This window comes from Carettochelys insculpta, chromosome 2 (genome assembly GCF_033958435.1).
Source record: "Carettochelys insculpta isolate YL-2023 chromosome 2, ASM3395843v1, whole genome shotgun sequence".
In the NCBI taxonomy this organism is placed as follows: domain Eukaryota; kingdom Metazoa; phylum Chordata; order Testudines; family Carettochelyidae; genus Carettochelys; species Carettochelys insculpta.
The window spans coordinates 237110095-237125893 of record NC_134138.1 but is presented as its reverse complement, the minus strand read 5'-3'; the positions used below and the strand labels follow the sequence as shown (position 1 = coordinate 237125893).

Here is a 15799-nt window from a genome sequence, read left to right as displayed (position 1 = left end):
GGAAGTATGGATTGGATCCTTAGACTATAAAATGGATAGAAAGCTGGCTTGACAGTCGGTCCCAATGGATAGTGGTCAATGGCTCAATATCTGGATGGTGGTCGGTTTCAAGCAGAGTGCCTCAAGGCTCGGTTCTGGGGCCAGTGTTATTCAACATTTTTATTAATTACCTGGATGAGGGACTGGATTGCATGCTCAGCAAGTTTGCAGATGACACAAAACTAGGGGGAGAGGTAGATACGTTGGAGGGTAGACAGAGAATCCGGAGTGACTTGGATAAATTGGAGGACTGGGCCAAAATAAATCTGATGTGGTTTAACAAGGAGAAGTATAGAGTCCCGCACTTGGGGCAGAAGAATCCCAAGCATTGTTGTAGGCTGGGGACCGACTGGCTCAGCAGCACTACAGTGGAATGAGACCTAGGGGTCAGGGTGGATGAAAGGCTGGATATGAATTAACAGTGTGCCTTTGTAGCCAAGAAGGCTAACGGCATACTAGGATGCATTAGAAGGAGCATTTCGAGCAGATCTACAGAAGTAGTTATTTCCCTCTGTTCGGCACTGCTGAGGCCACATCTGGAATATTGTGTCAAGTTTTGGGCCCCCCAGTGTAAAAAGGATGTGGATTTGCTGGAGCAGGTTCAGCGGAAAGCAACAAAAATTATTAAGGGTCTGGAGCACAAGACCTATGAGGATAGGTTGATGAATTTGGGATTGTTTAGTTTACAGAAGAGAAGACTTAGGGGTGATTTAATAGCAGCGTAGGGTAGCTCTAAAGAGGAGGGTGAGAAACTGTTCTCAGTGGTGGCAGATGACAGAACAAGGAGTAATGTTTTGAAGTTGAAGAGGGAGAGGTGTAGGTTAGACATTAGGAAAAACTACTTCACCGGGAGGGTGGTGAAGCATTGGAATGTGTTGCTTAGACAGGAGGTGGATTCTGCATCTCTTGAGGTTTTTAAGTCCCATCTTGACAAGGTCCTGTCTGGGCTGACCTAGTGGAGGTCGATCCTGCTTGAAGCAGGGGGCTGAGCCCTATGATTCTGTGATTCTGTAATATTACTCAGCTAACAAAATGGTGGTCTTGTGGTTTCTGACCTCCCCAACTTTTGTTTCAAATATACTCCACTTCTAGTTGAACTTGACAGGTTTTCGGAAGCAGTGGGTTGCACTGCAGCTACTATAATAGAATCCACTAGCCAAAGGCCTTATCACATGTTATTTAAATGGGCTACTTGGCTTCCTATCAGAGGCTATGTCTAGACTGCAGGGTTTTGTCAACAAAACTTTGGAAGAGACCTGCTGGTTGGGAGTGTTCTGTTGACATACCTGTATACATCATTCCACCAGGAAGACGGGATGTCTCAACAGAGGAGATTTTTCCAACATTTGACCCTGTGTGGTTAGGCCAAATTTTGGAAAAGCCTCTCCCGACAGAACTATCGGCAGGAGGTACGCAAATGCATTGCACAATTTACATACCTTTTGCCAACAGTTCTCAGGAGTCTAGATATAGAATGATAGGGCTGGAAGGGACCTCAGGAGGTTATCTAGTCCAGCTCCCTGCTTCAAGCAGGATCAACCCCAACTAAGTCATCCCAGCCAGGACCTTGTCAAGCCAGGACTTAAAACCTCTAGGGATGGAGAATCCACCACCTCTCTAGGCAACACATTCCAGTGCTTCACCACCCTCCTGGTGAAGTAGCTTTTCCTAATATCCAACCTACTCCTCTCCTTCTGTAAATTCAGACCGTTGCTCCTAGTTCTGCTATCTGACACCACTGAGTCCAATGTCTCTCCATCCTCTTTAGAGCTCCCCTTTAGGAAGTTGAAGGCTGCTATTAAATCACCCCTCAGTCTTCTCTTCTGTAAACTAAGTAAGCCCAAATCCCAGAGCTACTTATGGCCTAAGAGCACTATGGCCCAAGAGTCTTAAAGATTTTAATTACTTCTAAACTAGACCAATCACCAGGTTCTCTCAGAACATAGCCATCATTTTCTTATGCCCAATGCCTCTTTCTTTCTTTTTGTCTGCAGTATCACCTGTGCAAAACTTCACAATTGAAATATGTAACATTGGGTAGCGAAAGAATTCAAAGAACCTATATAATATGGCATCACTTCTCTGAACTCCAGGCATATCAAATGTACAGAAATGTTGTGAATTTGGTCAGAAGAGATTTAAAACTCCTTATGAAATAGTGTGGTTATCCCTCTACTCCCCTCAATTGCAACTAAACTTTTAAAAATTACACACATATGCATACACACCTAGTCACACCTGATTACACACTGGCACATAAATATCTGTATGACATTCATTTTTATATGAATTTAGGCAAGTAGATTCAGACATGTTATGGATGAAATCCTGATCTGCTTGGAAGCAATGGCAAAACTGTGTTCAACTGAGCCAGGATTTTACTCTTCCTGTATATGCATATCTATAATGTACATCCATCCATACTATCCATGAGCAGCAGAGAATCAAACACCTCCCAGCTGATTAACAGAGTGCTCACAGTGCCCACAGCCACTAGCATGTGTTTCTAGTGGCGGTGAACATCCACACATGCCTCAGTGCACATGATAAACTTTATTTCACACATGGATGGAAAAATAGAGGCACTATTGTCCACATGCATGTGTATATATGTGCATGTAACCTAAGCCTGTATGAGACCAACCTTAAATATTCCTGTTACAGTATTTTATCACATCATATGCAAATAGCATTTTGAACCTCTGCCTGAGACACAATCTTAAATGTTGTTATTATCTGCTGTTGCGCACTGCTTTCAGCAGAAGCACAGGCATGGCGTAGGAAGACGTATATCTGCTCTGTACATATTTACCCCTTTCTTTTACTCCTTTTACACAGCGACTGAAAGATTTAAAACAAAGGGAATTTGCTCGAAACGTGGCTTCAAAGTCATGGAAAGATGAGAAGAAACAGGAAAAAGCACTCAAGCGGCTGCACCAGCTTGCTGAGTTACGGAAGCAGTCTGAATGGCAAGTACTGGAAATTCATGTTACGTTTTAACACTCTCAATCCTTGCTCCAAGAAGAAATCTCTAACTTTTAGCCCTGCTTTCTATGATGTACAGAGATCACATGTACTGTAACCCATTTTCAGTTATCGCTGATACCAAATGTTTCTGTTCTAAAAACCATAAAATTGAAACTCCCTGAATTAATCACTTGTCATTTGAAGGTTTTGTGTTTTTCTCCCCTGTAGCCTGTTAATCTAATCTGCCCTGATTTAAGCGATTTGACGATGATTTTACAATATCAGTATTTTACCTTATTAAAATTGACCTGAATAGATTAGTATAACTCTCAGTAGCTTGTAGAGAATGAAAAAAGATGCTAAAAAGACCACAGTGTCACTGTGTTTCGCCTGTAATATCCTTTCATTACTTTAAGTAGACTTGTTAAGTTGTTTCTCCCTAGACTAAATGACAGTATCCTTGTGTGAATGAGAAACAGATGTAATTACCTCAATTAAACTTACACAATACTGTTAAACTGATGATAATAATAGAGCTACAGCACAATGTTTATACTAATAAACCCTTATGTTTGAGAAATCTCTTTTCTTAATGACACTTGCATACACTAAATGCTTCATCAATGTAAGTTGTTACTACATCTACACCTGATGGTAATCCATGACCCTAATGAGTTAATTAAACTGTCATTCCTATGTTAAAAACAAATCAAGCCCATAGTGTCATGGAAATAATATATTTCATAGTGTACTATACGGTAGACCCCTGACTTATGCAGGGGTTGCATTCTCACAACCCATGCACAAGTCAAATTTCCTGTGCAACACAGAGGAGCCAGGAAACTGACCAGGGCTGGTGCCTTGGTCAGTTTCCTGGCTCCAGTGAGTGGAGGGGAGCCAGAGACCAAGCCACAGCCTGGCTCCCAGCTCCCCTCTGTTTGCAGAGCTGGGAGACTCACCAGGGGATCTAACCGCATCAGTTTCCCTACCCCTGTCAGTGGTCCACTGAGAGCCTGACTCTGGGCTGCTGCCCCCGACAGGAGCAGGGAAACCTCAGTCTCCCCACTCTCCTGAGTGGCATTAACCCGAGATACATGAAATTTGAGTGTGTGTGTCTTGGGGGTCCACTGTACACACGAGCGCTAAAACTCAGAATGTAGTGCCAGTGGCATGAGCCCTGGGATGAGGGGACTATCACCCAGGCATATACCTCATGTCTCAGGTGGGACAGCACATAAAGCAGCTAGCCTCTCCCACTCCTTGAGACACTGCTGCTCCACTTCTCTTTTTAATATGCTTGCTCAATCAAAGTTCGCATGTGTATGTCGCCTCAAGCTTGAAATTAAACCTCAGTGTGCAGAGCAAGAGAGATTGACTCTCTTGCCTGATGGTTAGGGCACTTACATGTGCGAGACACTGTCTCAAGACCAGCATCTGATGAAGTGAGTCTGTGCTCACGAAAGCTCATGCTCAAAACTTTTCTGTTAGTCTATAAGGTGCCACAGGACCCTTCGTTGCTGTTACAGATCCAGACTAACACGGCTACCCCTCTGATACTTGTCTCAAGACCGTGCGCCAAATCAGGCTTTGGTATATCAGCATTTTCTATCAAAAATGCTTTGTTGAAAAAAAATCTGACCTGCACAACTAACAATAACTCCAGTGGAACAGTCTTAGGGTACAGCTGGGTATTCATATAGCTTAATTAAATGAAATTCACTTACCTGTGGGGAGACTCTTTATGCCCTCACAGGAATAAACAGTGCGGCATCCCCAGACAGACTGATAGGGTAGGGAAATAAGGTCAAGGATAGGCTGGGAAGAAACCAATATATCAGCTTTACTAATGAAGCGCTGAAATGCATATTCAGCGCTTCATTAGCATGAGGGCGGCAGCGGCGCTTTGAAATTGACGCTCCTTGCCGCCGCACGGCGCATCCAGACGGGGCTCCTTTTCGAAAGGACCCCGCCTACTTCGAAGTCCCCTTATTCCCAGGAGCGTCAATTTCGAAGCGCCGCTGCCGCCCGCATGTGTAGCCAAACCGGCTAACAGCATGCTAATGAATCGCTGAATATGCATTTCAGCGCTTCATTAGTAAACTTTGAAATGGCCATTTGCGTGGCCATTTCGAAGTCTGGGGCACGTGTAGACACAGCCTATAGGTCTCAAAGCCGACAAAGTGCAAAGTTACCACTTACACATGAACAGATACAAACTGACACATTAGTGTTACTAGGGACCTCTGCCTCGAGCAGCACTCCGAAGAGACCACCACTCACAGCACGCCTAAAAAATGAGTCTTGCATGATACAAATGGGCTGGGGAGGACGTGGGAGCTCTCATTGCTAAATGAGGCACCTGGGCCTGCACATCCATAGAACGTGCTCTGATGTTAACCCAGAATATTCCTTTGTGTCTCTCACTGCTGAAGGCGTGCAGAGCTGCCTCTCTGCAGGCTTAAGTGGAGTCAGAAAGCAAAGCAAATATATGCACCTCCCCTCACACTCTCCTTCTACTCACGCTATCCAGTTTCAGTCAAATTCTGATTTCATGTCCCCAATGCTTGGCATGGATGTATTATATACTCACTCTGCTGAACTGCATCAATTCCAAGAACTGATATTTGTCCAGCAAAACTCATATTTTAAATATTAATAGGGAAACTATTAGTACCGCCATCATATGTCTGATCTCAAATGCAAAACAACACAGTATAGTCATTCCTCTTCCTGACTGGGCACTTATTAGAAGACCAGGCTGCTGGAGTTCTGGGTCCAAGGCACATGAGAATATCTTGAAAAGAAATAACCGGGAAGGTAAACTGTACATTGAAAATCTAGAAGGTTTGGGGCAGGGGAAAAAAAAAGGGGAAACACAGAGAAGTCAAATACAGGAGGAGATGTGAAAATGATAGTCAAATACTGTTGGGTACTGGGACGAGCCTCAAGGCACGTGTGAAATTGCCATTACAGTGACTGGAAGTCCAGTGTGTGCTCTAAGGAGAGAACACATGTTCTTTTGTATCAACAAGTGAGGGGGAAGGGTTATAAAACAGAGGAGATCATTTGTGGAAATAAAGTTAGTGGAAACTACCAAAGTAGAACGGTACCTTAGGGGCTTTTTTAATTCTTAACTTTTCTTTAAATGTTTCACAAAAGAATTGTGTTATAGAATAAAGTTCCTTACATTACAAAGAAATACAAAAGAAGAGAGAATAAAAACACACTAGTTCTGAACAAATCACTCTGAGGAATGTACCTGAGAAAAATCCCTTTTCTCACCTCGGGCCTGAGTCTGTCATTCATCCATGCACAATTCTCCCTTTTGGAGGAGTTTTGCAAGTGGCACCTCACAATCAGAACCAGATGCTGACCTAGGAATTTTCCCAGGCCAGAGTCTGATCTCAGATACACTCGTATAAAGTCATAGCATATAGTCAGAATTTACTAAATCCATGGGATGTACAAAATGCAGCTCTGTGCTCATTTAAAAGCATGGCACTCACTCAGAATTAAAGACTGTCTTGCTTTTTCAGAGGTGGCCTAGGCTGGGGATCATTGTATGTAGAGGAGATATAAATAATCTAATAGCTTTTCCTTTCAGTAGTATTAATGACCCCCTCCTTCAACAGACTGATCATAAGAATTGTTAATAATTTCTGATTTTAAATTCAATTATTTAATTAATCTATTCATTTTATTTATTCACAGCATCCCAGGCAGCAGACCAGTATTTAAAGCTCCCAGACTGGTGGTGGAAAAGAAACAACCACAAGAAGGAATTTTCATAGATAACAATGGCAGAATCACAGCAGGTACCAAGAGCATGATTCTGCGTGAAGGACAAAGTCTCTCTAGATGTGCATTAGAGAAGCAACAGGAGCTTACACTAAGCAGGCACAAACCACATACCGAGAGACTCGGTTCACTTGGAAATCAGGTCTCACAAGTGTTCTCAGGCGGCACCAATATGAATCACAGAACAGGAGTGTCTTTCTCTTTCTCAAAAAAAGCCCATTTAAAGTTAGAGTCATCAGCATCAGTTTTCAGTGAGAACACCGAAGAAGCCTGTGATTGTAGTGAATCACCTAACCACAAAATAAAACAAACTCCTGAGGGCTGTCAGTCTTGCACAGTTTTGTGTGAGGAAGCAAAAGCAAGTGTGACTAAAGTCTTAAATGTCTCACAAGGGCCAATGGATATCACTGCACCAAGCAATACAGGGGGCAAAACAAAAATGCTGAAAGAAAATGACAAAAGCGGCATTAAAGAACGAGAAGAAATTGTCAGCGAGCAGCCTTTTTTCAGCAAAACCAAAACCCAGCTTTCAAATTTGGATTTTCCTGCTTCACTTACAGAAACAGAACAAGAAGGTGAATTGAAGAAGACAGAAAAATTGTTGGAAGCTCTCACCTTGCCCCCAAGTCAAACTAGCAATCTTTGTACCCAGCAGAACTCTTACAAGCACAGTGATACAACACTAAGTGACCTCCTAACTGAGTTCCCGCCACAACACCCAGCACAGCAGGGATACGCAAGAGAACTGCCTTACCATCCTAATGGGGTCAAGACAGAGACGGATTTTCAGAGTTCAGGGACCGTGAATGGAAACACAGAACCCCTCACAGGTGAGACATTGGTTAATGAGATGAAGCCCAAAACATTGCCTTTCCTTCATGTATTGAGCAAAGATGGTACCACAGCCCTTCAGTGGCCTATGGAGCTTCTTTTTTTTACAAAAACTGCACCCTGTATTTCTTATGGCTGTAATCCATTATATTTTGATTTTCGGCTTTCTCTAAACCAGAAAGATCATAAACAGCAGAATACCAGCCCAGAAGGTTGTAGCAAGGCACCTATAAATACGCGTGCAGATGAAAATGACACCTCAGGTTTAAAAGAAAACAAACAAATGTCAGAAGAACAAAATAATCAGTCACTGAAACCAAAGAAGATGAATGGTTCCAAAACCCCAAACAAGGCCCTGCAAAAAGCTGATTCAGACACAGAGAAAGAAATTAATGAAAATGGTCAAAAGTACATTTTCCATGATTTGAATGAAAATATACACGAAGTGCCTGCTTTCTTTGATGTCTCACAAAAGGATTATGAAAGAGAAAAAAGTGTCCATGCCAGAACACCCAGGAGATCTTTAAAGCACCATTTGCATGGCTGTGAAAGAAGAACACGCAGAGCTGGAAATGAAAGCATTTCTTTTTTGCCTTGTGTGTCAGGGACTAAAAAGCATAAAACCGCAAAATGTGATTTAAGTTATTCTGAAGAAATACATGAAATCCAAAACAATTGCACATCCATTCAAAATTGGCCTGGATGCAGCAGTGATGTAAGTGACAGTGGAAAAGATTCTACTGGAAGTTTCCTGAGTTATAAATCAAGTTCTCAGAGCAGGTGTTTGGAAAATGAGGGATGTAGAAGTTATACAAGATACTGGAGATTCTCATCCTCCCAAAAGTCACCTGACAGACACTCTAGCTATTCTGACACTTCCATTAGCAGTACAGCTAGTTACAGAAGTAGCCCCTCTAGTCACAGATCAAGTGATCACAGTGGAAGTCACTGGCTCTTTTGTTGTAAAAGAAAAAACAAGACAGTTGAAAGGCACAAATGTAAACACAGAAAGCACAATTGTATTTCCTCTTCTGATGATGCAGATGAGAATTACCTTTTCCACAGTAAAAGTCAAAGAACTAAAAACTGTGCACAGCAGGATACAATTAAATATCAAAGACATTCAAAATATAGGGGCTTATGCCATAGAAGCAAATCAAAGCAAAGCAGAAATACACACCAACATTCTGGCAGAAAGCACAGCAGAAGCAGAAGACACCATAGCTCCAAGAGTTCCCCCATGAAGCATTCAGGAAGCAGTGGAAGATCATCTAGTTGCAGACTATCAAGAGTCAGTAGTTCAGGCTCCTTCCCAAAAGAAACAGTGTATTATCTGAACAAAAACAAGGAGGGTACAGCAGGTTGTTACAGCACCGAACCAGGAAAAATTGAATCTACACATTTTGAGACTCCCGATGTAACTTGTCAGTCAAAAAAGTTTCATGTTGACCCTTCTGAAAATTCAGCAGAAGACACAACGGGACAGAGAACGTCATTGACAGCCAAACTACTTTTAGAAAGAGTGCAGTCCAAGAAAAAACAAGAACCAGGCCATGGTTCAGAGGGATTATCAGACAATTGTGGGATGCTATTGGAAGACCACTCACAAAGTCACTTTGCTAGTAAATTTCCATCATCAGTGGGCAACATACCAATGCCTGCAAAGGCCCTCAATATAAGTAAAAAAGTTTTAAGGAATGATGAAATCAATTCATTAGAAAGCAGTGCAAAGAAAGACAATTTTGAAGCTTCACGGGAAAATGTTTCTTTTATAAAGGGAACCAATTATGATAATTGTCTTTTTAAAGACATAATTCAAATAGGAATAGGCTATCGGGGTCCTGGCATAAAAAGGAACACATCAATAAAGGAACAATCAGATCTCCTAATTAGTGAAGTACAACCCTATATACAAAGCTGTGACCCTGTACCAAATGATTTCCCTGGTGCTTTTCCTTCTAACAGACATTCTGTTGTTAATAAAGCAGTGACCAAAGAAGAAGTACGTGATGTAAGCATGAACTTGCATCAAGTGGAAGGAAACCTAAACACTTTTTGTGACCGTTCTATGCATAAATATGCTGAAACAGAAAATGAGTTAGAAATGTACAGGAAATCCATCTCCCCACCTTTAACTCAACAACCTATCACATTTTCTCCTGATGAAATAGACAAGTATAGGTTACTTCAGCTCCAGGCCCAGCAGCATATGCAGAAACAGCTCCTGGCAAAACATCTGAAAGTTTTGCCAGCCACAGGACCTTCTGCTTTCTCTGCAACACCAGCAGTTCATTCTGTTCCGGCGCAGCACCACACTGCTGTCACCACAATCCACCATACGCTTCTGCAGCGCTTTGCTGTCTCCACTTCTATTCATCCCCACAGCAGCCACCTTTCCCTAACCAACATACACCCGCTCTCTGAATCCCATTTCACTCCCATATCGCTTTCACCTTTAGCTCCAACCATTATTCCTTCCCACCACGCTCTGGTGACCGGACACCCAGTGCATTTGGTCTCCACCACGCCCATTCATGCTTCCTATCTGACCCTCCCATCACTGCCACATACTGCATTTATTCCTACTTTTTTCACTCCACATCTGAATGCAGCTGCAGCCACTGCCCTACATCTGAATCCTTTAATTCATCCATTGTTCCAAGGGCAAGATCTTCACCATCCTTGCTCTACCTAGACCCAGAAGACACTTGGCTTGAAAGACATTTGCAACGTGTCTCATTTATTTAGATTAGCAAAACTATCACCCCTTTGCTGCAAAGAGCAACTGGAAGTTAACCTGTTATTCCATACGGAGTCACACATTCAAATGGAAGTCTAAGATGTAAGAGCACATCAGAAATTTTTTGAAAGTCAAGGTTATGGGTGACAGAATATGAATGGTGATTTTGTTTTCACACCATCACAGTGAAAGCAAAAACTAAAAGGCCAGCATGTTGCTTAGTCCTGCAGAGGGCAATTCACTTTGGAATACTGGTCGAACTCAGGAGTTTGGAGATTGGCCTTGAGTTGTGGGGAATAGCAATTTATTCCTTGATGCTTTCACTCCTGTGCCAAGCAGAGCTCTAGTTCAGGAGAAAATCTTGCCAGAAGCGTCCATACATACCTTTCTCAAAAATTTTTAGCCCCTTCTGAGACTATATATGCTGGAAATTATAATGTAGTATTGGGCTCAATTTGGGAAAAACAACGCTTACCCTGAGCAACTAATTCTCATATGCAGTCTTTGGTCTGGGAATCAAAATTTCACCAGGAGGGCCAAATTCTACCTCTGGCCTACACAATCCAGCTGAAGCTACATTGATACATGGGTGTAAATGTAGGGCAGAATTTGGTTATATTTGGCAACTGCAATAGACAACTCTCAGTAGTGTGAAATAAAACTGGGCTCGGTAAAAAACAGGTAAACAATGAGCAGGCAATAAAGTTCCTAAGGTAATTTTCAAGATTCCCAAAAGTACAAGTTAGGGCTGTGATCCAGAAATGTACTGAACAGTGTATCCAATCTTCAGCGACATGAGTAATTCTAGTGACATGAATGGGAGTGCTCATATACCTAGAATTAGCTATGTGCTTCAACTGATCATACTGCATGGTGGTCCAATACCGGACTGAGCAAATATTTTACACTGGACCCCACTTTTCATGCCTACAATCAGCAGCCATGCCTCCACAACCTGTCTAATGTAATTCAAAAGAAACGAAATTTCAGTTATGTTCTTACATATATATATATATATATATATATATATATATATATATATATATATGTGCGTGTATAAGAAAAAAGTATGTTGAATGTAAAATATTTCAATGTGAATACACATACATAAAACCAGTAACAGATTACCACATTTTTAATGAGATGGGTGAGCTTGAGAGCCAGCAGCCAATTGTGCTGTTTCCCCTGCTTACAAAATTTCATGCCCCGCCAACGGGGCCTACTCCCCATTTCACTCACCCCTGGTCTAATACTTCAACACTGGGTACACAGTATGAAAAGAAACAAACAAACAGTCCTGTATCACTTTAAAGACTAGCAATATAATTTATTAGGTGATGAGCTTTTGTGGGACAAACCCACTTCTTCAGATCTAGAAAATCCCGATGAGATAACTGATAGCTGAGACAAAGAGAATTTAACAGAGAGAGATAGGAAAAAAATAAAATAAAAGCTGATGAATCAGCTAGATGGGACAGTGGGGGAAATGGGGAAGAAAAGTAGTTTCTCCAAGTGTCTATTAAATAATTGATATCAATTACTTTGTGCATCACAAGGACAGTTTCCTCTGCTTTGATATTCATAGTGAACCCAGTCAGCCCATTTAACTTGAACAGATGCTTGGAGAAACTACTTTTCTTCCTCCTCTTCCCCCAGCCCCCATCCTATCTAGCTGATTTGTCAACTTTTATTTCAGTTTTTCTACCTCTGTTAAATTCTCTAGGTCTCAGTTATCAGTTATCTCATCAGGATTTTCCAGAGCTGAAGAAGTGGATGTATTTGATGAAAGCTCATCATCTAATAAATTATATTGTTAGCCTTTAAAGTGATACAGGACTGCATTTTTTTTATTTTGTGACGCTACAGACTAACATGGCTACCTCTCTGAGGCTATGTCTAGATTACAGCAATTTGTCAGCAGAGGTTTTTGTTGGATGGTATCTTCCAACAAAATATCTGTCAACACACCATGGCCAGATTGCCAAGCAGGTCTCTGGGATTTATTTAGTCAAGAAGGAAAGGAAGTGGAGAAATGACAGGCTAAATGACTGTGTGGTGGAACTCAACAAGAGTTTTGTTTAATATTCAAAATTCCTTAGTCTACCAGGCAAGAAAGGGGACGGGATTATAAAATTCCTTAAAGAACTGTATTTCTAGAGCAGGGGTGGACAATAAGCAGCCCATGGGCTGGAGCAGTTTACTAGGGTTAGCTTCTGGTGGGATGCCAGACATTTTATTTACCTGCACATCCACAGGTACAGCTGCTCTCAGCTCTCGTTGGTTGCAGTTTGCCATTCCCAACCCATGGGAGCAGTGGGGAGTGCGATGGACCAGGACACTGCATCCCACAGCTCTGACTGACTGGGAACAGCTCTCTCTGGCCAATGGGAATTGTGAGTGGCTGTACCTTTAGACATGCAGGTAAACAAAGCATCCAGCAGCTGCTGGTTGCTCAGTCCTGTTCTAGAGTAACTTCGGGAAGCAGTGTCAAACTGGGTCTAGGAAGAGTTCGTAAGATATGGATCATCACGGAAGGACAGTGGCCAGCAATTACAAACACAAGCACTTTCAGCGATCACACCTACTGATATCTGAGTTACTATATTCATTTACTACACACTGGGAATTAGCATGAGATCTCAGGTATCACTATGTAGCTATGGACATTTTAGGCTCTGATCCAGCAATGCACTTAAGCTTGTGCTTAATCTGTTTTTATTTATCAAAATCAACTGTACAGGCAGTTAAACATGCCCTAAGTTTTTTTGTTAATAAATCTGGGCTTAAACGTGCTCGTGTGCTTGGGTGAATCAGGGCCTTACTGATTATTACATTGCTTCACAATGCCCCAGATATGTTATGGTTAGAGTAAATTTAAAATGAAGCAAACAAATTTAAATTAAGCCAACTGGGGGAGGGGGCGTTAAAGGACACCCATTGTCACAGGAACATATTTTTGTGGAAAATAAACAAAGTATAAAACCGTTGTACCACTACTGATAATCAGTAATATATAAAGGTTTTAACATGAATTAAGCTTTAAGGAATGTGCAGAAGTTAAACATGTTTAACAGCCCCACTGTGTGAGTATAAACACTTATTATCAGGTTCTTGATAATTCTTGGCTCCCAGAATCTATTCCAACTCTATTTGACAATTAGAAAGGAAGGGAACTAGATTGCACAGTTCTTGGGAATGTATTACCTTTCAAGCCATTTAAAATGACTTCGGCTAAATTTTGCAAAACATGTTCTAAGTATATCAGAGGTGATGTCTGCAGGTGTTGGGGAAAGGGGTTGGATATGATGGGTCTCATGCCATGCAGATTTTCTGCTTGGCTTGTACTGAACATGCTCAGTAGCATGGCTGAAGCTGGCTGCCCTCACTCTGCTCCCCACCACTATCAGCAGGCACATGTCATCCCTGCCTGAGATCTATGAGCAATCCCGGGCATCTGCAGTTACCACAGTTGCATGCAGATATTGAGCAAATACACCTGCAAAATGATAGCTGCCTAATGCCAAATGAGCATGCAACTGTGATAATAGTTTGCACAAAGGTATATGTGCAAATGTACATATGTTTTCACATATGAACCTCAAGGACTTCAAAAACTGCTGTTTATCTTTGCATCTCCAAGTACTCCTGCTGATTTCAATGGGACTGTTCACTACTGTAAAGTTAAGTGTATATGTATGTCTTTTCAGGATCAGGCTCTTCACTTTTTAAAGGCATCAATACTATTAAGAACTATTTATGGTAGCAAAATATCAACCAAAGGAAGGTAGACCACATGGTAGCATTGTTTATAAAATCTACAAAGAAAACAGTTATTCACATTATGACTATGTCTACACTAGAGGAATCTGTTGATAGAAGTTACTGTCAGAAGAGATCCTCTGGCGAAACTTCTGTCGACAGATCACATCCACACACAAAAGGGGATCAAAAGAGCAGACTGCCTAGCCACTCTCTTGACAAATGGCCAACCAGAAGCACAGCAGACAGGGCTGCCCAGTGATCCAGAAGCTATGTCTGTTGACAGAGTGCCCCGCAGAGTGTCTGTGAGGATTTTCTGTTGACAGGAACCGTTGACAAAGGTGTTACTCCTAATTGCAGAGAGGCAGAATGACAGACTGTTGACAAAATGTATTTTCTGTGGAGACGCACTGCAAGTTTTGTCAACAAAACCCCGTTTTTGTTGACAAAGCTCTCTACTGTAGATGTAGCCTGCATTTTTATACAAAGTAACTTGGACACTTGAGGACAGAATCAAATGAAGAAAAAAGTTATTGTTTCAGATAAATACAGAAGACCTTGTGAAACAAATATCCCCTCCAAAACAACATCAACAAACACCTACCAAGTAGAACTGTGAAAAACAGAAGAAAAGCTACTGAAAGAAGAAGAGGTAAAAAAAGGAAGAGAAATGGAATGAAAGCAAAATAGTCACTAGGGCCATGTCTACACTTGGCCTAATCTTTGAAATGGCCAAGTTGGAGAATACTAATGAGGCACTGAAATGAATATTCAGTGCCTCATTAGCATGCTGCTGGCTATGGCACTTTGAAAGAGCTGTGTTTTGCTTGTGTGCAACTCATATACATGGGGTTCCTGTTTGAAAGGGCCCTGCAAATGTTGAAATCCCCTTATTCCCTTTATTCAGCTGATAGGAATAAGGTGATTTATGACATTTGCAGTGGTCCTTTCAGAAAGGAATCCCATGTATACCAGCTGCATGCAGGTGAAATGCAGCACTTTTGAAGTGCTGTGGCTGACAGCATGCTAATGAGGTGCTGAATATTCATTTCAGTGCCTTATTAGTATTAGCTGACTTGGCCATTAATCATAGAATACTAGGACTAGAAAGAGCCTTGAGGCGCTATTGAGTCCAGCCCCCTTAATATAGAGCTGGAAGGGACCTCTGGAGGTCATCTAGTCCTGTCCCCTGCCCTCTTGCCAGGAATAAGCACTGTTCCTGATGTCTATTTGGTCCTAATCCCTGCATGGTGTCCTCAAGGACTGAGCTCACAACCCTGGGTTTAGCAAGTCAATGCTCAAACCACTGAGCTACCCCTCCCCGCAATTAGTTTAGCCCTTTTGAAGTTTTGGCCAAGTGTAGACGTAGCCTAGCTGTTACATTTAAAGGGAGGCTAAAACTGATACCTTGGTGCATTTAGGTGGATTTTCTATAAAATGTTTAGTAAGTTGTAGTTTGATATGACTTATATGCTGTATTTATTCGCACATTTTGGTTTTCAATCAGGCATTTTAAAAAAAAATATATCTGTATACCTTGCTAAGACCAGCATTCTTGGGTTTGATGCGTGCAGCCAAGCTACACTTCCAATTTTATTCAAAATAATTTTTAAAAAGAGGTACGCTATATGGGTGGGGTTGGGATGTCATCTCATGAGAAAGCAT

At 41.7% G+C, this 15799-nt stretch overlaps 1 protein-coding gene across 1 annotated transcript in view; it reads left to right on the top strand.

The window, feature by feature from the left end:
- The window catches only part of ZNF804B (zinc finger protein 804B), a 451105-nt gene extending 440775 nt beyond the window's left edge, over nucleotides 1-10330 (top strand). The window contains exons 3-4 of the mRNA XM_074986261.1: nucleotides 2878-3008; nucleotides 6718-10330. Coding sequence (XP_074842362.1) covers nucleotides 2878-3008; nucleotides 6718-10330 — 3744 coding nt within the window. The remainder of the gene's footprint in view (nucleotides 1-2877; nucleotides 3009-6717) is intronic.
- Nucleotides 10331-15799: the final 5469 nt, after the last annotated feature.